At 38.5% G+C, this 26,222-nt stretch overlaps 2 protein-coding genes and 1 long non-coding RNA gene across 6 annotated transcripts; 1 reads left to right on the forward strand and 2 right to left on the reverse strand.

The window, feature by feature from the left end:
* Window positions 1–8,164: 8,164 nt before the first annotated feature.
* On the reverse strand, window positions 8,165–9,031 carry LOC103706151 (uncharacterized). The gene has a single exon (XM_089929805.1). The coding sequence runs from the start codon at window positions 8,977–8,979 to the stop codon at window positions 8,443–8,445; it is 537 nt and encodes a 178-aa protein (XP_089785931.1). The 5' UTR covers window positions 8,980–9,031; the 3' UTR covers window positions 8,165–8,442.
* A 5,231-nt stretch (window positions 9,032–14,262) lies between these two features.
* LOC103706150 (ferredoxin--NADP reductase, leaf isozyme, chloroplastic) lies at window positions 14,263–17,286 on the reverse strand. Its single transcript, XM_008790163.6, has 9 exons — window positions 16,943–17,286; window positions 16,623–16,857; window positions 16,360–16,493; window positions 15,829–15,907; window positions 15,617–15,708; window positions 15,406–15,483; window positions 15,029–15,091; window positions 14,652–14,886; window positions 14,263–14,561 (listed from the first exon to the last, which is right to left on the reverse strand). Exons 1-9 carry the CDS (start codon window positions 17,057–17,059, stop codon window positions 14,494–14,496), a joined length of 1,101 nt encoding a protein of 366 aa, XP_008788385.4. The 5' UTR covers window positions 17,060–17,286; the 3' UTR covers window positions 14,263–14,493.
* Window positions 17,287–18,010: 724 nt separating this feature from the next.
* On the forward strand, window positions 18,011–23,874 carry LOC103706149 (uncharacterized). Of its 4 annotated transcripts, XR_016400000.1 has the most exons (5): window positions 18,011–18,326; window positions 19,547–19,586; window positions 22,592–22,668; window positions 22,751–22,943; window positions 23,290–23,874. It is a non-coding gene; the product is annotated as an uncharacterized LOC103706149 (long non-coding RNA). The 4 variants fall into 4 exon arrangements; XR_016399998.1 differs by lacking the exon at window positions 19,547–19,586 and having other exon boundaries at window positions 18,014–18,326; window positions 23,101–23,874; XR_015976687.2 differs by lacking the exon at window positions 19,547–19,586 and having other exon boundaries at window positions 18,015–18,326.
* Window positions 23,875–26,222: the final 2,348 nt, after the last annotated feature.

Below are 26,222 nucleotides of genomic sequence, written 5' to 3' on the forward strand. Positions count from 1 at the left end.
TCTCTCTCTCTCTGTGTTTCTCTCTTTCCAGCTACAAAATATGTGTCAACAGAGAAGCTGAACATAATAAGACTATGACTACCAGGTTGATCATCAATAAGTTTGTTACTTTTCTGATCTCAATATTTGTAAATTATCAATTAAGCATGGCCAAAATTATCCAATTTCTTCTCAACTAATTGAAAAAAATCATGATCCCTATCAAAGGCCATATGTAAGTTACCTGATATGACAAACATAATAACCTGTTGAACCCTGGAAAGCACTAAACATCACCAGAGGACTGCCGGAGATTAATCCAGCTTGCGGCGAAAAAGCGCTGAAATACTGTTTATTAGTGATTTAAAGTAGATGCATGTAAAAATGACATATAACCATATTTTTTTGACACTACTGATCTAGTCAAAGACTCGAGCAAAATGATTTATGAACAAAAACACATTTATGATAGCAACCTCTCACAAAACATCCACATATCTCATGCAGAAATAAGGATTTTTTGAAGACATTTTTTTTAGGGGAGACAGGTCCAGTTGATTTTGTAGTTATATATTACAAAATGTCTTGATATTGCTGCACTTTTAACCAACTACTATATATTGTTTCAATGAGAAGCCTAACTTGCATACTGTTACAAGACCTTAAGTCCGTTCTGCGAGACACAGTAATAGCTTATAAACTAATCAAAATTGGTTTGGTAATCGGTAGCAGCAATCCAACGTTGTCACTAATTTGATTTGGGACTATGCTCAGCCCAAATATTCTTCCACACCATAATGTCACATTTTCTCCATTTCTCTCCAGTATAAATCAAAGTTGTCCCAATCAGCAGGAAAATGGACTCCAAATTTATTCATTTTAGCCAATATAGATCCACGTCCAGCCATATCATGCCCCAACATCCCCTGAAGTTTCTAACAGTAACAGTAACTTTAAACCACAGGAGGACAGATAACAACTTAAGGCTAATAACTGCACATAACTATAGGCGTGAAGACAGTCTTGGGCTGGCTCACTAACAGGAGGAAACAGCAAGAAAGCTTCTCTACTGTTCTTTTCTCCCAAATTTTACTTTTTTGTTTGGTTCTGTTTATCTGTTTTTGGCCTGTGGGGGGTTGAGAAAATGCCAAAAGCAACAACACAACAACTACTGAAAAAACTTTAATGTTTGCTACCACAATGTTTGCAACTTTGAGCACCATAGAAACAGTCAAACAAGTGAAGGCTATCGACCCCACCATTGTCGAAACTATCCAGATCCATATCCAAATCTTCCAAGATGATGATCAGCCAACAGAAATCCACAAATAGTCGATGTGGATAGTTAGAATTTAAGGATAAGTAGTTTTGGAAAAAAATTCTATATTGTTGTACCATAAATTCAAGATCATATCTCACCATTATCAGGATAGAGAGCTTTGGGGGTCTTCGAAAGGCCTATCATGTCAATCCAAATTAAAAGTAAAACTTTGATGGAAATGAAGATGAATGATTAATGTTGATTTTGTGTTTCAAGCTGAGAGTAGTATCCTCAAAAGAGCGAACTAGTGCCTCATTTTTGAGAAAAGAAGATTAGCATTACCAATGAACATTTTATGAAGATCATGTAGTGTTACAGGAAAAACACCACAGGGGAAGAAATCAGTGAGGAGGGAGAGAAGGAAACTAATGCATCTTAGTTTGATAGTAGCACATATAGAAGAAAATCTAATGCATCTGAGACTGATAATAGTGCAAACATAAGTAAATTTAATGAACATGAGGCTTAAAATTAGGGCGAGGAGAGTATCTATTGTCAGTCATGGAAATGTAATAACGAAACAAAAGTAACAGTAAGGAAAACACCAAGGCTGAGTTTAGGAGAGGAGATAATTTTTGGAGAGTTATCCCCTTCACTGTAGATGGAATAGTCTATTCTAGGGAATTCATTACTTTTCGGTTGGAGGACTAAGTGGACGAATAAATGACTCCATCAGTTTTTCGTAATTATTTGGATTTTATTATATGAATAGAACTGCTCTCCCTTTTTTGGTGTGTTTGCAAAGTAGACAACAGAAAAATTGTAATTAAAAGGAATAAATTGCCCACTAATCTATGGAATAATTCTATTCTATTCCACAAAGACTGATCAGTCGCCTTTTGAGGTGTTTGACAGGATAACCCCCAACTTATCCCAGATATCAAATGCAGCCTAAAAACAAGAAGTCAATAAGTTAAAAATGGAAAAATCTGATGGGAAAACGGAGCTAGTTCAACGGAACCATCAAACCATAAGTCTAGCAAGTCTTGAGGATAAAAATATGAAAGAGAACACCTTTCTAGATCGTCAACCTTTTCTACATCAAAATATAGAACAACAAACATCAAATACTACCCCTTAATCTCCTCATCATAAAAATGCCAGTTCAACATACAATACAAAGATCTTAATGAAATTCTAATGGATCTTCCATCTTTTACATCAAAAAAGAAAAAAACAAGCATCACAAAGTACTATAAAATCGGATTTAGGATAGCTCAACAAATATAGTAGCACACTATCTTCTCATCATCTCCCACCTAAGTTCATCCTGAACTTTTAGGAAATTCGAATCCACAAGTCTTCCCTAGCAAGAAGAGCTGTCCAATAAAAGAGTGTAGAACAAAGCACTAAACTCTAATCAAAGTAACAAATTCCGATCCGGCACAACTTTGCTACAGGCCTCTATGGACACTACTTATGTTAATATCATAAATATGTGACTCCATCTCCTCATGAGAAGAGATAGCCAACCCTCAAAGATGTAAACTGCCTCGCTTGCTGTTATGTTATGACTCCATCAATCTTCAAATAATAACTTCTTATGCTTGAGAATGGGAAAGCAAAAAAATACAGTTAAGAAGAATTCTGACCACCCTGCCACTTGGATAAGAAAGTTTTGGATCACTTAAAAATTTTTGAACTCCAGGAGAATCAAAAGCTTATAATGAAGCTACTGGTCAAAGACTCACATCAAGGAAGCAGTAAACCATAATGGTGCCACGTCCATGCTAGAAACAAGCACTTAAACGGTGCATACAGATTTGCTTCACAATTCTGAGCAACTCATCAAGTTGCTGTAAACAAATGGGCATGCAGTATGACAGCAGCTCCTTGTGAGGTAATGTGTCATGCTGAAGATTTGAGACGCTTTTCAGAAGAAATATGTGAAAATTTCATGAGTTTCCTAAGCTAAGTGCTAATACAACTTACAACTATGAAGCTCCTACAAATCCTAATGCTAGCCGAGTGCTTCAGAACAATTGCTGACCCACAATGGGTGGAAACAAATGACAAAGCTGCCAATGTAGACACAAAGCACAAGTCCCAGTTAGGACAGCAATAGACAAAGCTCATGGCCAAGCAACACAGCCTAAACCACCATGTAAGAGTCCGGGCGCAGCCTTCTGCTCATGGAAACCTGAGAAAAAACGCAGCGAACCTAAGAGGAAAAGATGCTACTAGGGACCAGTCCACCCAGATAAGCCAACAGCAAAAGAAATCAAGAGCGACTTAATTTTGGATAGCTCTTTCAGTTAAATTTTCCAGTTCAACATGAAGTGAAATCAAGGCAACTGTTTTAACTATTTCCATCAAAAGTTGGGGTCCTCATGATCACTGAAAACACCATTGAAGTTTTAGTATTCAGGGGAAAAGATGCATGAAACAGGCTACATGATAAGCTTAAAACCCCAAGAACAGTTAAGATCATACTAATGATCACTGAAAACACCATTGAAGTTTTAGTATTCAGAGGAAAAGATGCATGAAACAGGCTACATGATAAGCTTAAAACCCCAAGAACAGTTAAGATCATACTACAGCGTGCTCCTTGGGTAAGGCAAACAGAAAAAAGACCAAATGGTATGAGCTTATAATTCAAAGCAATGAATATGCTCATAGTGCTTGCAGCATAGTGCTCCATTGCCCCATGTTACGAGGGTATTGCTGCTTCAAATCACAAACCCATCAGCACCAATCCTCCCGTGCCATATGGCATGTGTAGCCTGTTTGTGGTACCAGGCATGAGACCCTCTGAAAGAGATGCGGAGTTGCAAGGAATAAGCGTGTTCCTTTGTGTCTCCGACATACTGAAAAAGATTTCGATGGCTCTCCTGCTCGGTTCTTACACCAAAATGATTAGAATTGGCATACTAAAGACGGACAGGGCCTCACCAGATGGTCAGCATAAAGAAGAGGAGGATGACATCAGCAGGAGAGCCAAATGTGGGTCCAAATTATGGATGACATGAGGTACTGTTGCATCAAAAAGACATGAGGTACTGGAGATCGTCCCAGAACCAAAGAGAGCATGCCGCTGGTCCCAATACTATTTTTTTTTATAATACGGATAGAACATACAAACTCTAATATAAGTACACCTACGTAACTCAAAAAATATAATAAAATGGAAAAGAAAAGAGGTAGCCTCAAGTCCCAATACCACTTTTACGAGGCACGCGAGGCAAAAGAAAGAGATGACAACCTTTCTTTTAATTTTTCTATGAGCTTATGCCATCTTTCTTTACAGTGTCCCCCTGTGTCTATATGGAAAAAAGCTAATCTACCTCTCACTCTTTCAGTTTCTCCACTAATGTCTCTTTCAGACGCGGATTTCCTGCAAAGGTGTGGAGAACAACAGCCATCCTCTATGATGTGACACAATCCACTTTCTCAGTAAAGGAAGCAGCTCTTTTACCCACTGTGCAACGTCCGTCCAAATAAATTCTTGGTTTCGCTGTGTTGGACCGTCGGAAATCGACGCTTTTAAGCAGTGGACAAGGACTGTTCACCAAGAAGAAGAAAAAAAAAAGGTGACAGGGACCCGGGCAACTTTTCCTTGCTGCAGATAGGAGGCAGCGAGGTTTTTAAGGGCGGGTATCTCGGCCATCTCAGCGGGTGCCCGACACCAAGATGGACCGCCATGGCCCCTTCCCATCTCGCCTCCACTTCTCTGCCTTGGTGCCGTTGCCTTCTCCCCATCTCTCTCCATCGTTCTTTCTCACATCACGCCACACGTGCCCGCACGTCGGCCCTCCACTCCGCCGAGCTTTCTATCCCTACTTTATTTGTCAACGATATCACCTTCGAAAAATATCGACGATATTCGGATATATCAATAACTGATATAATCCAACCTAGACGATATTCGGATATAACAATAACTGATATAATCCAACCTAGACACTGCAGCATAAATTTATTGGAGCTGACTGCGAATCAATCGTAGTGTTTGTAATTAAATTTAAATAAATTTGAACTCTTAGTATGAATAATAAAATAATGGATTGTGATGGTAAAACTATCAGAGCTTAGGTTCAAGATCATTGAAAATTATGACAGAAAAACTATCACAGTTTAAGATTTAAGATTATTATGAAAGGTTTAAGATTATTAGAGATCATGACAGAAAAACTATCAGAGCTTAAGATTTAAGACCACTAGGGATTGTGACATAAGTGGCATCAGAGTTTGAGATTTGAGATCACTGAGAAGTGAGAGACCGTGTCGCGTACCGAATCCGGGTGCTGGATTCAGAGCATGACGGAACTTAAACAGATAAAGTATGTGAGAACTCGTGCGGATGTGTGTTCAATCCCACATTGATTATTTGTTAGGTAGATGTTAAAGATCACTGGAAAGTGTGAGGTCGTGTCGCGTACCGAATTCAAGTGCTGGGTTCAAAGCATGATGGGACTTAAATAAAGGAAGTATGTGAAAACTCGTGCAAATGTGTGTTTAATCCCACGTCGATTATTTGTTAGGTAGATCTTGAATACTTATACAAGATCAACGAACCCAAATAACACCTTCCGATTAATCTTTTTGGATGACACCTTAGTGATATATATACATATATCATATCACATTTGTCTAAATCAAGATCTAGCTGGAAATTTCAGCCTAGACAAAGACCTTGGGATGAAACCAAACACCAACATTGACCAACATATCAAAATTATGCAACTATCCTCTTCACCATCTTCCTCACCCTTCTAACTTCCTTTAATAAGTTCAGATGGGCTTTAGCCATCCTTCTAACTCGGACTAAAAAAAAAAAAATCGATGATGTAGGTATATAACAACCTAAGATCTCACATAAAAAAATTACTCATAAAATATAATTTAAATTCATTAGCTAATGAAAACTGTGGCTGTGCAATGAATAAATTTTAGATACTTATACAAAGTCAAATTTAAATAATATTTTTTGGCTATATTTTTTGGATGAATTTTTTATTGCAAGGTACACATAAAACCTAAGGATAATTGTGATGATCAGAGCGCGAGTACTAGTTAAAGCAAATAGTTTCTTTTTTGGAAGAAGTCTATAATGAAAGTTAAAGATGAAGTGACAGCCTAATCTAGCTAGAGATGTAAACGTAACCAGGACCAAGATGAGCATAGACTTATTTCACATTTAACTCTCAAATAGTAAACTAGACCTGGCATCATGAATAATACACGGTTGCTGCAAAAAATATCAATCAAACCAATCGTAAAGGCCATGATCAAAAGGACAAAGAACACAAAGCACTGAAGAAAAGGACAAAATAATTAATTTTCTTTTCGTCGTTTTGCTGTGATAGAATAGAAAAATCTTGCTTAACCAAAAAAAAAAGGGAAGAGACACGAATGAAAGACAGAAATTCGATTGAGCATTCAGACAGCAAGCTAGCCAAAAGTCCAGCCAACCTTAAATCATAAGACCTGAACAAAAATACCCTGTTAAGCTAAAGTCCATGTAACCATAAGTTTAAAGTCCTGAAGAAAATATACTTCGCCAAAAACAAATGAAAAATACAGTAATCAAGAACTTTATCCATACGAAGAAGAATAAAGCCTAGCCAAGAGATCCCAAAAGTAGGTGTATTAACATGAAACAGCAAACCATAAGGTCATGCAACTAGTATCCATGCATTAACCAATCAGTATAGCAGAAACAATAGTGGAGCATATATTCTTATCGCAAGTATTGCTTGTATTATATGAAATTAAGCATAAGAATGATGACCAGAGGCAAAAAAACAAATATGGAGGGAGAAAAAAACTAACAAGGGCTATGCATCCTCTGGAATAAAAAAAAACTTAATACCAAGGTTACAGCCACGGCATCAAACAAAGGGTCGAACAGATGTGCTGAAACCAGAAAACAACATATTCTATATCGTATTTCAAAAGCAAAACTAAATAAAGGAATACGTTTTTTACAATCCAACGGGTTTCGATACACGAGGTGTAAAACCAAAGAGGGAGAACAAACATAGTTTTAAAGAAGCATTATAGATGCAATAAGCAAATCATTTCATTTCGGTTTCATGAAGGTGAGAAAGAGCGTCAAAAATGAGAAATAGGGGAAACCATTAGAAAAAAAAATTAAGTAATAGCACAAGGAAACGTAGACCATCTAAATTAGGTCCCACACATGACACTGTCAATGCCCTTCCCTTTTTCTATATCACTAACTTTGACAAGCATTAAAGATTCAGTTTCATGTTTCACTCATAATTTCCAACATGCAATCTCTCTAATCGGCCAACCACAACCATAGCTATCAAGCCAACCACAACCATAGCTATCAAGCCAACTACTATCAACTAGAAAACCATCATATATTGCAACATGGACAACTTCGACATTCCTTGTATTCACTTTTTATTGAGTCCCCCAGCAATAGACATAGCCAAGGCAATTTAGGAAACCACTGAAGCATGTCACACATAGTTACAGACAACACAAGTAGATTGTTTTCAGCTCTAGTCTCAAGCAACCCTAAGCTTTCATCAAGAAAAAAAAACACACACACACACAGTACGAGAAAAGAACCCTGTAACTCCAAAACTGAAGAGAGAGCACTTCGGAACAATCCATGCACAGCAAAAAACGTCCACGAACATCTCCATGTCAACATGGTCTCATCCCTCACACCCCAACTCCAATTCTACTTTTAAAAAATACACTGATCCGAAGATAGGATACAAGTAAATACCACATCTCGAAACCATAAAAGGAGACAATATAGTAAAGCATATATGGTACTCACACCAAGCATGATCTAATAAACAAACTATAGCAGAAGTAGTATGCATACAAGATGGTATAGCGCGAAGAATTAACAACGGTTAAACTGAAACAAAACCTTCATTCCACCAACAGCCACAAACATATATTGGAAAAGCCTCAAACTATGTATTAAGGAAGCGTATAGCGATCATCCATCTTTTGTAGCATGTTCGCTTCCCACACAGACATCAGTAACAATCACCCCAGAACACACAATCCATTAAAAAGTTTAAGATATCACAAAAGAAAAAGGATAGAATCCAGATGGAAACAGATCCCAGCATTCACAATCCAAAACGGCAAATACTTTTGTGAAGGGAGGTATAAGGAGAAGGGAAATAAGGGTCAAAGAACCATCCTCACTTCGGGCACTCCCTTGCGAAATGCCCAGCTTCCCCACAGTTGTAGCAGGAGCCTCCGCCGCCGCCGCCGCCGCCGCCGTACCTCCCGCTGCCCCCGCCGCCCTGGTAGCAGTCCCTTGCGAGGTGTCCAGCCTCGCCGCAGTTGTAACAGAGCCCCCCTCCGCCGCCGTAGCCCCTTACCCCTCCACTCCTGCCTCCGTACCTGCCGCCGAAACCTCCTCCGGCGCGGCCCCCGCCGCCTCTCCCCCCGCCTCCGCCGTACCCGTCCCTGCGGCCTCCTCCACCGCCGCCACCCTGGACGGATCCTCCCTCAGGGCCAGTCACATCGACGGCCTTGGTACGGCCGTCGTCACCCTCGGCGACCGTGAACTCGACATGCTCGCCCTCGGTCAGGGTCCGGTAGCCGTCGGCTTTGATCGACGTTTGATGCACAAATAAGTCTTCCCCGCCGTCATCCGGCGTGATGAAGCCAAACCCCTTGGTTCCGTTGAACCACTTCACCGTCCCCTTCATCCGCTCGCTCCCCTGCGCCATTTCCCCACCCCCACAACCCTAACCCTAAGAGAGAGAAGAAAGAAAAGAAGCAACGATATTTTCTCTCTAAGTGGGGCGTCGCGCGCCTGTCGTATTTTATAGAGCGAGCGGGGCCCAGTGTATCGTTTCGCACGCCACGTCATCCCTTCTCGCCTCGGCGACCATTAAATTCTCTCTTATCGGACGGCTGGGACGAGTCCTCAGTGAAATGTAGAGCGTCTGATCGTCTGGGACCCCGCATGATGCCGCCTCGGAGACCGTGACAAGCCGACCATGTTAATGGCAGGCAAAGCTCCCTCGGTTAATCAATTAATGAACTGATTAATTACTATCTTTAAGATCCAACGGCCAGAATTAGCAGGGGGCGGCATATTACTTGGTTAATTAATCAAATCAGTTAATTCGGTCATAATTTTTTATTTTCCATTTCGGCATGTTCTCATAATGGAATGGATAAGATGAAGAGAGGGAGGACCGGTCAAAGGGTCAACGGTTGGAGTCAGAAAGCATGTCGGAGATGGGACAAGTCGGTTGGGGCTGTCGCTTCCAAGAAGCGAGCCTTCCTTATGATGATGCACGGAGAGGCAGGTGGGCGGTGGCTGGAAGCCTATGGTCCCCTCCGCCTCTTGCTTTTGGGGCTTCTGGGGGAGTGAAGGGAGCCAGGAAGCCAAAAGACTTAATTGCCCTATATATATTTCTATTTTTATTTTTTGTACAAATATATACTGCCGTTTAATGTTTAATAATAGTTACCCTAACAGTATTTGGACGGGTGTCATGACGGTTTCGGATTGCTTTTATAATATTTTATTTTCAAATGATACAAAAATGATAATGACTGTTATAATAAAGTATTTAATGCAACAGAAAAATGACAATGACTGGTGGAAGGAAGTATTTAATGCAAATAATAACTATTAATTACAATTATACTATTTTTAAACACATATTTTTTCTGAAATTTTGCATTTTTTATGAGGATTTTGCATAAAAATCCTCTCATTATGATTTTGCAAGAAAAATCAAATGGTAACACTTAGGGGTCTTGCATTAATTTTGTTCCCAGACTTAAGCACTTAATAATCTGAATAAAAATATTTAATATTAAAAAATATTTATTTTTAATATATGATAAATATAAAATTATAAATAGGTCAAGTCAACTCCTGATTGGTCCGCTGGTCTTGGCTGGACCTATTTTTGAAGGGCTGTAGGTCTAAGATCAAAAATTACTCCATATGAAAAAATAAGTCAGATCTTGATTTTATAACTTCTGACCCAACACATTCTGGCTTGACCTGCTTGCCGTATAAGTCTAATTGGACTCAAACCCAATCTAACCCACCAAAAAATCCGAATCTGGGAGTATCAATAGGTTCGGCCGATATAGTTCTGACTCAATTAGACCTAATCCAATCCATTTTTAGAGATCCGTAAGTTGGGTTGGGGTCAAAAAATGGACCTAATTTGGAAACTAGCTCGAGCTAGGATTTCGTATATTTTTACTATGACCCCAACTCAATGCATATAATATTTAAGTCTACTTTGGATTAATAAAAAATAGATCCTCAAACCCTACCAGATCCAACCCAACTTGAAAATCCAAATCATATACAACCCTTTCTCCTTCATATTACATTCTTTTTCGATTCATCGAATGAACTTATTTAAATTAATCTATCTCTCTTCATCTCAACAACCCCATCCCCTCTCACCTACTTATCTTAATTATATCTAAACATCATTGTTTATTTTCATAGATTCTTATTTATAACATTCTTAAGTATACTACTATTTTTAAATTATATTTTGTAAATTTATACAAATAGAACATTATAACAAGAATGGAACGCTGATATCAATTAAGATTGATAAGGAAGAGATACCACAGAGCGACCAATTTTATTATTTAGGATTATTATAGAATATAATATGAAGATAGATGAAAATATATTTAATAGAATTAGAGGTTGATGGATGAAGTATAGAACTGTATTTGAAATGTTATGTAATAGGTGCCTATTATTTTGTCCGTTTCAATGAAATAATGTTGTTATTGAAACCTTATTATCTAAGTTTGATCAAAACTATGGGATCCACCTTCATTGTTATGCCAGCTACTCAAAATTCTACGTTATCATGACGGTCACTCTTTTTTTTTCAGATCTTTTCTGTGGGTTCGGCTGCAGTATTGCTGTGGGATGGGAAGGAGGTGGCACAGCTTTTATGATATTTTTTTCTGAGTTACTTTTGGTTTCGAGGACTCGGAAAGTTGACTGGGTATAAGGAAGCAAAAGGAGAAAGCATGGCACGAAGACATCATTAGCTGTGCCTTGTGAGGAGCTAAGCTTAGCCGTAGTTGGGCCAGCCAGTTGCTTACCACCAACATGTAATATATTTTGCTACGGGCTAGTCGAAACTAAAATAGGGCTGCAAATGGGTTAAGATCAACTCATAATCGAAACAAGTCCGATCCCATTAAAATTGATCCAATCTATTTGGAGGTCCATGATTTGGGTCGGGTTTCAAAAGTTAGGAATGAACTAACCTAACCTGGCTCGTATATTATTCATGCCTACTTTTGATTTTTAAAATAAAAAAATAGGCCTGACCAACCCGAAAATCCAGATTATGTAAAATCTCTTCTCCTTCACACTAAATATCTTTTCCAAATTATCAATGAATCCTTAAAACTAATCTCCCTCTTTTTATCTTAACAACCTCATCTCCTCTAGCCTATCTTTCCTTAGTTTCATTTAAACATTTACTATTTATTTTGGTAGATTCTTCTATATCAATACATATTTATAAAATGTATAGTTTGTAAGCTTAAGACTAATCAGTTTCTTGAATGAAATTAATTTTAGTGACCATATATTGAATATGATTTTTTTTTTTAGCTTAAAAGAATAGCTGAATACTTGATTTTGAATGTGACCTGACCTGTATTGGAATATGTTGAGTTTGTTCTACATTATATATTAATTATATTTGTTTCTTAGCATATGCATGGCACATGCGACACTAGTTAGACATTAAATTGTTTGTTCAATGAGATAATAAACTTAATCAATTTTTGAATATTATTTACCATCAACAACTTGAGGGAGCAATACTTGATAAGCGAAATAATTGTGTCATTTGTATGTCCTCATAGACTGTCAATCGCAGTTTTCTATTTTGCCCCTTTGTAAGATCTACCCCATGCTTAGAATATTGATCATGTTTTTCTATTTTGTCCATTTGTAAGATCTCCGAGCTAGATATTACGCCCTAGCTTCTTCTTAGCCTTCGTCCTCTTCTTTGCTGCCGCCGGGAGGCACAACAGCATGTCTTACGCAACTGAGAGGCGAGAGATGGGACGAGTAGAGAGGATAACAGGTTGGAATTATTTTAATAACTAAATTTTTTTTTTGCATGTTCTTTTATTTGAGCAAAGTCGTTTTGTATATCTTGATTAATCAAGAATTAAATTTAGTGTATCCCTTTTTAGCCAAAAGAAAAAAAAATAAGAAATTTTATTAAAAATGATATAACTATAATAAAAGGGGTACGTTTGAACTCTTCTCCGGTGGATAAGCCATCATTGTAACGCGGAAGGCAGGGAAGAGCCCAAGAGTGCGGGGTTGCAGGCCTTGATGATACTTGGCAACTTGCGTAGGTCGCCCAACTCTCCATCCTCTCCCCTTCCTCTCCATCTTTCTCGCTCCTTCCTTCACACCCTCCAATCCTGGGCTATTCTAAGAAAAATTATCAAACATGCCCTAAATTTAATGATAAAAATAGATCGGATAATATTTATTTGAATCTATTTTTTATTCAAATATATCCAGATATAAATAAAAATGAGTATTCGATTAATATCCGTATCCGTATCCGAAAAAAAACATAAATATGAATATAAATAGATAATTATCCGATCTATATGCGAATATTCGATTCCATTTGTAATCCTATTTAATTTTATATGGTACTTATGAGCCTTTAAAAAAACTAAATGACCACATTAACATGCTATTAACTGGATTTATCATCCATTTAGTAATATCTTTGATTTTATGGTCATAAAGTTTAATTATCTGATTTATATCCGTATTTATATCCATACATTTGGCATCCGATTTGTATCTGTTTAAAACAAATATAGATATGAATTTTTGCATCCGACTAACATCCATATCTATATCTTGTTAAACAAAATAAATATGGATATGGATATACTAGTATTTTTGATCCGATTTTGGCCCTATCTAAACTTTAAAGGAAATCTTAAAAGAATTTATTTATGGTCATGACTTCAGCCAGTTTTGGTTGTAACTAGAAAACCATCGAAGCTAGGAGATTAACCGATACAAATTGTAACCAAGATCTCGTAGATATTTCAATTCCAGCAAACGATGATGCTTTTAGAATCGGTTCCAATTTGGCCATGGTTGAAACCAATCACTTGTAATCAAAACAAATCATTTTTGCCTGAAACTTATCATCTTAGTGAATTGGCCATTCATGGTAGAGGTAATCTTATCAATCAAGAACCTATCCGTATATCATCTCAAATCGAAAACAAAAACAAAGATTTTCTTTTAAAAAAAAAGTAAAGTGGCAATAAAAATCTCAAAATTTGGCAGCCATTGGATAATATTACTATAAGATCGAGTGAAAAAAGAGCGCTGAACATGCAGAGATGAAGATAAGCAATCCAGGAAAAAAGAAAATAAAAAAAAATTAAAAAAGCTTCCAAAGAATGGAAATTAAAACTTCAAAAGATGAAATTAATTAGATTAAAGAACCTAGGAAAGAAAGCCAGAATTAGTGAGCTGAGATGTTACCTAAAAGTATTTCTAAAGGCTGCAAGAAAGCAGGACGCTGTAAGCACTAAAAGACTCTAATGCATATTTCCCATCAAGATAAACATGGATTTCCATTGGAACCACAGCAGTGGAATGGAGATAAGAGACACATGCCCTTAGAATTTCAAGTACATATTACTTTTAGTTTGCAGACATGGAGGGAAAGTTGACATAGAGAAACTCTAATAAGAGGTATGATACTATGATACTAGAAAAAAGTCTCATGTTTCATAGAAGGCAAAATAGAATGAACGAAAAATATTCTTACATAGTAATAGATTATTCACCAATTTCGTAACAGGAAAAGCACTAAGGATCATTGTGCATGGTAGTAACTTTGGTGTTTCTTCTGCTGAACCAGCAGGGAACAAAACCATCCCTTTGTGTTTTCATGCAGAGCTAAATTACTTGTACTGCTCTGCGAGAAGGAAAATAGCATAAAAACTATAAATATTGTAGCTGAGGTTCATTACAAGGCATCGAATTTGGCTAGAATTACAATTTTAAAATCCCTCTTGAATAAAACTTACGAGGCCAGAATAATACAGTTGCCTTACAAGAAACTAAACATAAAACACAAAAGATAACATTACCTATCTACGTAGGAGTAATAGTATAGTAAAGAAGGATGAGCTCCCTACACAGCATGCACAAAAAATGCAAGCTAATACACTTCCACATTCCACTGCTCTGCCCTCTTCAGGTTCCTTCTGTACTCCGACCAGTCAATACCTGCAAATTATGCAGCAGAATGAATTATGAAATTAGTGTGTATAACATATGATTTTCCCTTCATTTATCTGCATCATATTATATACATACCATCTCTAGCAGCCAAGGATACCATGATATCATCAATACCCTTCTCCATTCCTTTTAGTCCGCACATATATACATAGGTGTTGTCCTTCTTGAGTAGACCCCAGAGTTCCTCGGCGTACTGCGCCATACGAGTCTGTATGTACATCTTTTCTCCCTTCTCATTTGTTTGCTCTCTGCTCACAGCAAAGTCGAGCCTGAAATTATTTGGTGCCTTCTCTTTCATCTTCTCAAATTCCTACAGATCACAAGGCAGTGAGGTCCATTAAGAACATAAGTAATAGCTGGCTATAAGATTTGATGACCGAAAGAAACATAAAAGAATTTAGAATACATGATTTCCTTATGAGAAACTTTTAAATTCATAACAATAAGTCCACCTCCTTATAGAGCAACGAGCTGCTTGTAGGAACTCCCAAGAAGAGCCACGCTAGTCCGTTGAACTGCATAAGAATTATAATAAATTAAACTTGCTCGTCCAATGATGAATTATTTGAAACATCATGAGAACCAACTAATGGAGCATAGCTAGCAATTTTTACAAACTGCGGTTTTCAGTACAGACAGTTTGGTCACATGTATGATATAATTCATTGGAGTTTTTCTCTCTTTTTGTGTGTGTGTGTGTGTGTTTGTGATTCATTGAAAGTTATGAGATATTCATAATTTCAGAAGGAGTTTGCCACAAATACTATCCAATGACTTGCCTAATAAGTTATAAGACCCACTCACTTCTTGTTATGCAAAATAGCATTACCTTGTAGTCATCATGCTTCTCAAAGAACATTTTCCACAGGTAGGAGCGGAAAGGTGCAATCCCAGTTCCTGTGGCAAGCTGCAACCAGCCAGATCATCAATAAGCACTTGAAAAGATATTCACAAAATGTAATGGGTCGATGGATCAAAATACGACACAGATCTCGACAGCTGCATGTGTTAACAAGAACAAAACTAGGTCACCAGATTACCATTATGATAGTTGCATTGGGATCCTTAGGCATAAGCATTTCTTTCCCGACCGGTCCTGTAATCTTAACTTCAGCACCAGGTTTCATGTCGCCTTAAAGATACAACAGCATGGCATACATGGAGTATCATCAATCAATTAATCAACTGGAAGTTCTAATATTAGGTTGGACAAAACATATAACAACAGGAGAAGAGGAGTTAAAATACCCACATAAGAAATTTGAGCAGACTCCTTTCACTATTTCCCCTTGCTCATTAGTATAAACAAGCCGCTTTACACACAGAGAAACCTGTACAAGAAATGCATCTTGAACTCATACACCTTCTATAAACATAGAAGGTTTGTTCAGAACAATTAATTAATCATCATACAAAGCACACTTCATTCAAAATTAATCATCAGAGACACCCATGAAATCATGATTCACAAGTTTCTGAAAGTCACATCTCCTTAGCGCTTGTGCCGGAAAGAGGTTCTGATTTCGACTTGGAAATATACCATTATTCTCAAAGAATAATGATTACTCAAAGAATGATGGATTACAAAATAATGAATTTTAAGTACTAAATAAACAAATTCTTATCATTGTTGATCAAAAACCAGAAGAAAGATCTCTAAAATTAGTAATTGCAAGTATCTGAGAAACAAAACCACACACAGAGAGATGATTTGATAGTCTAATGAAGCGACTGTAGACTTAATTTAAGAGAAAAAGCAGAGTAATGGAGAATTCAAACTCACTGTCTTGGAGTCACCAAAATCTCCAAGAGCGCTGCTGGCGATTGAATACAACCTGAGCTTGTGTGGTTTTCCATTCTTATCAATTCCATCAGGGATCACACCAATGGACTGTCCCTCTCTGTATGGAACCTCACCTATGAAAAGCCATCATATATATATATATATATATATGTATACCATCAATCTGATCATCAGATATTAAAACTCTCTGCTAACGTTTCCTTCAGATATATATTACAAGCATATAGAAAGGTGATCGATACCCTCGGTGCTGAAGACCATGTGCCACGTTTCTCCGGGTGCGTCATCGCCGGTGATTTTGGTGTTAAGGAGGCACCTCCCAATGTACGGCTCCTTCGGCTTATACTTGTTGATGACGACACCCTCGTCGTCTTTCTTGGAGACCCTCTGTACCTTGGCAGGAGTCTCTGTTGTGACCTGGGCTCTTATTGAGACCAGCTTCCCCGCTGTGGACACGCTTCTTGGATGCAAACATGTCTGCAAGCAAGGATTCAGCATCAACATAGAGCACCGACGACTGTATGATATCTGCATACAGTAAGAGGATCAGAGATTGTTTTACCTTGTGGAGACTAAGCCTCTCGGAAGTGGAGATGGAGGTTCTACTGGTGGGCAGGGCAAGGGATGAGGACTTGGAGGATGGGAGGGACACTGCAGCAGTTACTGCAGCAGAAGCCATTGCCTACTTTTCTCCTCTGAATTCAGGGGGAGGAAGAGAGACAATGGAAGAGGAAGAAGTGTTAACGGGAGTGGGGGAGGGGGAGGAGGAGGAGGAGAGAAAGAGAGGTGCTTAGAAAAAGGGTGGGAGAGGATTGGGAGATATGAACGGGTGGAGGAAATTGGTGGTGGGAATGAAGTGGTCGTTGTACATTTTGGAGGGGCTTCAAGATTTTAGTGGAACGTTTGTGGATAATGCTCCGTTTGTAACTGTAGTCTCACAATACCATATCTACTTGGTTCAGTCTGGGTTTGACCCTCATCCCAATCCAAAATGGCACATAGAAGAAATTCTCCCCCCAGTTCACTAGTCTAATAGACTACTCCTGATGGAATCTGGTACTCTGGTGCTGGTATGACCCAATCCTTGTGCTAGACTAGTCATTTACACATGGATTGCATAGATTAATTCATTCAATGAATCACTGGAACCATGCGAAGTGACTTTAATTAAATGCACAACTTTAAAAATTTGATGGTAATATTTGCCTCCTCTGTATTTCAAATTTTCAACTCTTTAATAAACACACAATTTTATTGAAAGAAAACTCGCAAGCGATTAAAAAACCAGCTTACTGCATATGAATCTAGTTGTGTTTTTTTTTTCTAATTTATGTATGCATGTGTTTGTGTAGGGTATGGAAATGGAACTAGTAGATTAAGGATTCATAAATAATGAACCATCATCAATTTGGTATCTTGAAATATTTTTGGATCGATATATTTCGAAGTTGGGAGACTGATCGTGGAAGTTGATCTTGTAAATTAGTAATCAGTTAATATTAAACTATCTATATTCTGAGCTATAAATAAATTTTTATATATTCCTAAGTCAACAGGCTTACCAAATAAGGGGCTGATAAGCGATAAATCATCCATTTAGGAAGCCATAGATAATCTTTTTCCAATTCCCAGCATATTCCAAAATCGGCATTTTGCCAGACAATAAGTCACGAAGTGCCGATTTTATATCAAGTTCGTCAGTTTAGGGACCAAGAAATTGTATTCTATCTGTCGAAGGACCTTGAAGCAATTTTTTCCTACTCAAACTCGGGCCATTTCCATCTACTCTTTCCCTCCCACAAACCCTAACCCTAGATCTTCCCACCTCCAAATCTCCAAGCTCCTGCCGCTAGGCAATCATCCAGCGTCCGAGGAGGTGCTGCTCTTCGATTCCGGAGTCCTCGTGTTCGTTTGATCTTCCACTCCATCCCTTCGAGTCGGATGAGGTATTCTTGTGAGCAGATGAGAGCATCCGCATCCTCCATAACTCTTTAGTTCGTCATTCTTAAATTATATAAATAAAAACGAGGATATTTCATTATTTTTCGACGAAATTATGGAAAGGAAAAGGATTAAAGAAGACAAGAACCCTGGTGGTAGCATCGGTATTCTAGATGTTTGATAAAATGCCGCACAGGGATCCCTTACAATTTCAACTGGCTCCTTGCTAGTTTATTGATTATCTACATGTAAAATTGGTTCATGGATGTGTTTTCGGAAAGAAAAAAAAAAGATCTGATAAAAATTGTTATATGGATCCGATGTGAATTTTGAGATGGACCAGTTTCTAGTGAACACTAGATGCTTGATGTTAGATATGACCCCTAACATACACGATACATTGGTATAGTTGGTCGCTATCCTGTCCGGGTGCCTTATATCAAATTTTTCTTTTTCCCCCTTTTTCTGTTTACGAATGTTCTCTAACAGATTCTTTGGAAGAGGAAATAATTTGTCCAGAAGTTATCCACTATTCAGGTAGTGCTTATGAGATTTTTATTTATCCTTTGGATTAAGATATTCTAAACTATTCTGATGAATATACGATATTGTGATCACAGATAGCTATGAATGAGCTTGAGAGCCTAGATGCAATGAGCAGATGAGGTAGTTGAGCAAACTTGTAACTGAGCGACTCCTTGAATCAGGGATCTACAGTTGGAACTCAAGTTTATGAAATGCGCTATCATTAAATTTATCAAGTGGTCTTGGATACATAGGTAGTGTTAGCTTAAACTGTAAAAACAAGAGAGGAACCCTGAAATGACTGTCCAGGCCCCAAAAATAACATATTCAGTTTCCAAAATACGGGGGTGACAATCCTCCTATGGGACAGGTTCTTTGAATGGAAAAATTCAGGAAACTGACGACATTCAGACTATAAATGGTTGCCTTAGCTCTGATGATCACAACATGTTGAAATTTCATTGTTTCAATGGATGGAGAAGTTTTTTTTGGAGAATTGTTGTTGATCCAATTTACCCAGAGAATTTGTATGCATATTGGCTTGCCTTAATCTATAACAATATAGGACACACACTATCTAAGCTATAAAAGTCCACAACTGCATTGGAGTCCTAGACACAGTCTGACTGATAGATGTACTAACTAAGCAATTCCTTTAGTTGAATGCCTTTGAATTATTAATTTGTTCCATCTCTTGCAGATGACTTTGCTGCTAGAAAATGGTGATCTACTAAAGCATGGTATGTGTTAGACAATATGTTACCAGAAAATTGTAATTGGGCATTGGGCATGCTCAAGGGACTATACTTAGAGAATCACCGGTTTTCTTATCTGCTAGCTTCTGTAGCTATGATGCAACCCAGGTTTGTGAGGCTGTTTTGGTGATTTAGAGATAAAGGCTCATTTTTCTGCTACTGTAGTCTTAGAACCAGTTTCTGTGGATTAACAGCAACAAGTCACGTTCCTTTTTGCACGGCCAAACAAAAGAATATTTACAGAGCCTCATTAAAACAGAAAGGTACTTACATTAGGTTCAGATCGGAGATCTACTCTCTTTTTTCATTGACAATAGTAACTAGCAACAGCAATTGGAATTATAAAAGAGGGGGAGGAAGAATGGGAAACCAGTAGGGATGTATATAAGAGCAGGGTGGAGCATGACAGAGTTTGGAAGAAGAATATAACCAGCACCTCTTTCTTTTATTAGCTTTCCAATTAAGCCTTCATAAAGCAAAACACCTTCTAACCAGTCTCTCCCTTTTATTCTATGTTTGGTTGGCATGACTCCAAGCGGAGCAAATCTTTCTAGCATGAAGAATGAAAATTATTTGTGGCTACATTTCAAGGCCATATTTGTTGGCATTGGATTTAAAACTTTAGAAAATTTTAAATTTTCATTTCTATTACCACCAAGGTTTAAAAACTCATCTCTGATTTGGTTTTTACTAGGTTTATGGAGTTTTGGTTTTGGTGATTTCAGTGGTTTTTGAAGTTCCAATCCAAGTTTCAAGGTCTTGGTCAGAAAAATAAAGAAAATATTAAAAATACAAAAATAGGAAAAATTATCACATTATTATAGAGTAATTTATGTTGCACGAATTCTTTATTTATGTAGTTTTAACAATTTTAGATTTAAATTAATATTTCATATAAATCAAAATTAAATATATTGGTATTTTGTATTGTGCATGAATTTATGAACATAAATATATTATATACTACTTGAGATTTAATTGTTCAGAGAGTCATTATCTTTCATTTTCAGTAAAACTCACAAACACATGGAATTTGGACATTTTGTCATATTTTTGGTGTTAACTAGCTCTTAAATTGAATGCATTTAGCTATATAATGTTATGTTTAGTTGTATAAAAAATTATTTTTGTCAAAATATCATATATCTAGTTATTCATATTAGTCTTTAAAAAAAAATACTATGTTCGGGATTTTTGTAAGGCCTCAGCTTATCAATGGTTAATTTACTCTCTATCTCCTCCTTTGACTCAGAAAAAAGAAAGAATAATTATTGAAAATTCATATTATATATCCTATGTGCTTAAATACATAAACTATGTCAATTGTGCGTAAATGGCCCCTGTAATGGCTGCTTTACGTTAGTTTAGTTCAATCTTAGTCAAAATCACCATTGCATTAACCAAAACTGATTGAAGCATGAAATTGGGGATTATTTTCAGCTTGCGCTTGGCCAAAACTTGAAACCGTGGTTTTTGCATCATGCTAGACTCAGATTAGAGGTTTAATCTTTAGGGTGAAAGGCTAGTGGGATTGATCCCTCTGTTCCCTGCCCCATTTTTCATTTTTTAATGACCCCACACTTAAAAGCCTCTTAATGCAGTAGAAGCATAGTGGACAGAAAGAAGATCACTGACTACTCGAAAGAAATTGATCAAGCAACCATACAGTTGTGAGTTGTGAAGGAATGCCATCTTTTTTCCTATGCCCATGAGCTAGAAAGAGATCCACTCTATTTTCACAAGATAAAACAAAATAATTTATTATAATCAAAGAAGTCCGTTTCCCAAGAGAGGTTTGGAGTGACCAGAGATCATGTACTTCTTATAGTCCAAGTCAACTAATTAAGTAATATTATATTTTAGTAATTTTGTGGTCTCATACTACTAAAAGTTCACTAGTTTCCTGGTGGCTGTGGGTCACCGACTTGCACTACCGATTCACAGTGCTGCATGCCACTAAACAAAAATAAAACAAAGAGAACTGGTATACCGAATACAGATGGCATATATGGAAATTTTCCGACTCCAGCTTTATTCTCAGTGATATGCTCTGCATCTAACCTGATTTCTGTTGATAAGCTGGTGTTCAAAGTTTGGTCAGCTTATTCTACTTCACCTCTCAATGAAAATCATGCAATTTATTTGGAATTACAAGGATTATTTAGATTTTACCCTTGTAGCTTTGGTAGTTTATTTGTAATTGTCACTGGGCTATCATTAGCCTAATAAACTCCCCTTTTGGGATACCAGCTATTGGGAGTTGTAATATGAGTAATTTTGTCAACTATTTTGGTCATTTGAATGGTGTTTTGGCTAGGTCTATGAGGAGATTGGAAGTAAATATGATTTTTCTACAATTTTTTTTGTGTATGTTTCTCCTCTCCTCTGTCTCATTTCTTTCAAGATTGCTAGTGGGATTTGCAGCTGAATTCCTGAGGCTTGCGGCCGTCAGAGCAACATTGGATAGGTGGGGATTGCTGTATCCTGGGAAAATGTTCAGTTAAGGTTGTGCTATAGAGCAGCACACTGTTCCTTTAATCACAATGCTTCGAGCATGCCCCCATTTTTCTTCCATAACCTACCCCAACAACTGGATCATAGCCATCTACAAAGTACACACATGCTTTCCACCTGTCAAGTAGTAGTTGATCATATGAAGGCATAACTATTTGACGATGACATTTGATTGCATCATTTTAACATGGCACAACTTAATTTCTCCAGGTTGGCATGCAGAAGATCATTCAAGAATTTGTTTTCTCTAGGTTCTAAAGGCTACCAAACCAGCATGTCAAACTTAGCCTGTGATTTTACTCTTTTATGATCACCACTGACATGAATTTCTTAATGGATAGTTTGCATAAAATGAAATTTAGTGCTATGGAACTATGTTAGTCGTGTTCTCGACTAGATAGGGGAAGGTAGTGATTAAGCTGTTTTACTTGTTTCCATCTTCAGTTAATTGCGGCCATTTCTTTGATATGATGCAGGCTTCAACTTTGAAATCTTACCAAACTCAGGAGCACCTGCTTCAGTGACAGAGTCATTTCTTTTTTGTTTTTCTGATGTAACTACTATGCCGATCTGAATGTCTTTGGTCAATATAATGATGCAACTGCTGATGTTTTGTGACTTTGGCAATCATGCAGGATGACAGCATAAAACCGAAAAAAAGAAGATTCCAACACTTTGAACTTTCATGAAAAACTTTCCAGTTCACACAGCAGTACTTCGTAAAAGCTCATGCAGAGATTTTGAACATTTGAAGCCTGTGACAGGGAAAGCGAACAAACTAGGACACTACTTTATGGCCATGATATTTGATTCTGTTAGTATCGCATGGTAATTTGTATAGCATGATTGTTCTGAAAGGTGCCATTGTTTCATTTTTTTTCCTCTTGGGACGCTTTTGCAGACATCGTTTCCTAGCCGATCATGTATTGTTCCTTAATAACCTTAAACTCCTTTTTACCGCCATCTTGGTATTTTCTTATATCAGATGATTAAAATTTTTTGATGTACAAGTTGCACATGTGCGCGCACAAACACATGAAAAAAAGAAAAGGGATTAGTTCAAACTCTTGCTACTTGGGTTGATTTAGCACATGGAAAGTATTCAAAGCCTTTGTATCAATCATCAATCCATGTTCATATTTCATAACAACCATCACCTGTTAAAATGGTGCAGATGATGTGCTCGAAAAGCATGATGCCTGGAACTTGGCGTGGCAGCGTCGACGTTTCATGGAATTCAGCCTCGAAAAGATGCTGATCAAACTTGTAGACTAAAATTTTACATATATTTTCACTTGTATAACTATCACTAATGTACCAAAGTTTCCAATTGGCAGGAATTTTGGCCCTGATCTGCCCTTGAGGGAACCCAAGGGTACAAAAAAGGGAAGCATACCAGCTTCAGCAGCAAGAGTTGGCCTCCACATGGAAGACAACCTGTAGTGGTTGGACCAGAAGCGGGCGAGCATCCATGTGCTGCCATTTTTTATTGGCATGCATTAGTGGAAGCTCTGCTGTCAATTTAGGGTTTGGCAACGACACTCCGAACATGTTTATGGCCCTTATGCCGGATTGGTGTCTCTACTTTGCCAAAAGGATTATTTCACTCTACTTTGGTTCCGCTTTTATTGCATCTAGGGGCAGCTTCTGTTGATCTACTCCCATTCTCTTAAAATTGTCTTCCTTTATGTATAACTACTTTGAAAGGGTTTCAGGAATTTGCAAGGAGCATTGGCAAGAGAAGGTCTTTCATGTCGAATGCCATGCTATTTTTCTGTCTTTCTAATAGATCTACTACAGGCAGGACTTTTCAATGGGGCAGCTTTTTCTCGAATATCCCTAATCCCTTGGAGGTGGGATTGAAACTTCATTTTGTACCAACTTAGTCAGCCAATACCTTTCGATATTATGCATGGAACAATCAGTTCTTCGTCCATCAATATTGATTGGATCATACGTATACTACATCCTGTGGAAAGTAATATGAAAACCATGATTAATTGGATAACCAACCAGGTGACTCACTTGAGCGGTGCTCCTCTATGACGTTTGGAGGATTACGTGTGCTCTTATTTTCTTCTCAGGGACCCATACTTATAAAGAGTAGCCTTCTATACTTCAAATCATAGGGAAGATCTCCTGTTGGACTCTCCTTCGCCCCATGTCACCTATGGGATATTTTGTTTGCTTGTTAGCTGTATAATATATCAGATTTTGAAGAAAAAAAAAGAAAGAAAAAGCAAACTACAATGGTTGTGTTTGTTAGAATCTATGAGGCAGTGACAGCCTTTGTACTGCTAGCCGATCCAATGTTTAAGTGATCATCCCTGCTATTTTGGCACAGAGTTGAGAATGAAACATGATTTGGATTTTCAGGAATCCAGAATCCCATAACGTTGGAGCATCACTACCCTGTACTTCCTTACGCTGGTGTAAACCATCAATGCCACATGATGACAGTCCTCTGTCCCCATAAACGACGCCCAAATGCCATCAAGTTTTCTGCCCTTTAGTCCGGCCTTCGTATGCTTTCGAGAGCCATGCGCTCAAGACTCAAACGATTTTTGCTCCTCATGGATGCACTGTCGAGAGCGCTCCAGCATGCCACGAAGACTTAAGCAATGGAGGCATACTGTCTAGCACCAAGAGCGACCTAGATTTCATGCCACGAGACGGGAAGCAGACATTCATCACACTAATACCAAAGAGGCAGGATCCTACGAAGCCGGGTCACTTTTAGCCAATTAGACTTTGCAATACCTTGTATGAAGCTATTGGAAAGATTCTGGTACATAGATTGAGGGGTATCCTTTCCAGACTCATTAGCTCGGAGCAGGGAGCTTTTGTTAGAGGGCGTTGCATCTCCGACAATGTATTGATTGCACATGAGTTTATGGCTGACCTCCAGCGAGCCCTCGGGAGAAGAAGTCTGATGGGAGTCAAGCTAGATATAGAGAGAGCCTATGATAGAATGAGATAAAGTTTTGTGGTCCACTCTCTAGAGTCCTTCGGCTTTCACCCGGTGTGGATTAGATGGATCTTGGGTTGTATTCAGTCATCGTCCTTTGCCATTTTGGTGAACGACTCCCCCACTCACTATTTTGAGTCTTCGGTGGGGTTGAGACAGAGGTGTTCGCTCTTGCCATTACTGTTAATCATATGTGCGGATGACTGTCGAGAGCGCTCCAGCATGCCACGAAGACTCAGGCAATGGAGGCGTACTGCCTAGCACCAGGAGCAACCCATATTTCTCATTTGCTCTTTGTCGATGACTGCATGCTGCAGGGCCGGGTGATGAGGCGCTTTGCACAGGCGATCTGAAGGATTCTTTTGGAGATCCTGGGTGCATGAGAGCAGGAGGGCACCTTGGTGTACCTGGGGGTGCAGGCTACTGGGCAACAGCTTTGTAGAGGAAAGTGTGCCTCCTGGGAGCAGAGCATCAGCCGAAGGCTGGAGGGATGGCAAGCAAGCTTCCTGTCCATGATGGATAGAGTTACCCTAGTACGTTTGGTCCTCACCTCGCTTCCGATATATTTGCTCTCCAATACCATTGCACCTCTTGCACTGTTGAGGGCCATAGAGCGACTACTCAGAAGCTTTATCTGGAGCCATCGAGGGGGAGGGAGAGGTATTCATCTGCTGGCCTAGGATGTGATCTGTCAGCCGACGAGTGGTGGTGGCCTAGGGATCCACTCTTTGCTAAAGCAGCGAGATGTTCTTGCTACCAGACATGCAGCCAGGTTCCTTCTCAAGCAGGACGGTTTATGAGGTTCCTTGATTATAGCCAAGTACAGAGTTCCGATCAGGGCATCTGCCTTCTGCACTGGACGTCGTAGCTCTTTCATCTAGAAAGAGATATGTACTCGGAGCCCTGCAATTCTTGAGGCGATCGGGTGGGAGGTTGGCGATGGACGAGCGATTGATATACTCGAGGATAGATGGTTGACAGCGATGCCGCTGAGCGGATGGCCCATATTTCTCGACCCGAAGTGTCTAGCAGGGCGCAGACTCTATGACCTTCTTGTTTCAAGTGAGCGGAGGTGGGATGAGGGCTTCATTCGAGTGCTTTTGGGGAGGCCCTGGCTGAGAGAGTTTTGGCGATGCCGA

This window comes from Phoenix dactylifera, chromosome 3 (genome assembly GCF_051530095.1).
Source record: "Phoenix dactylifera cultivar Ajwa chromosome 3, Ajwa_hap1_PhDact_Kaust_v1.1, whole genome shotgun sequence".
NCBI lineage: Eukaryota > Viridiplantae > Streptophyta > Magnoliopsida > Arecales > Arecaceae > Phoenix > Phoenix dactylifera.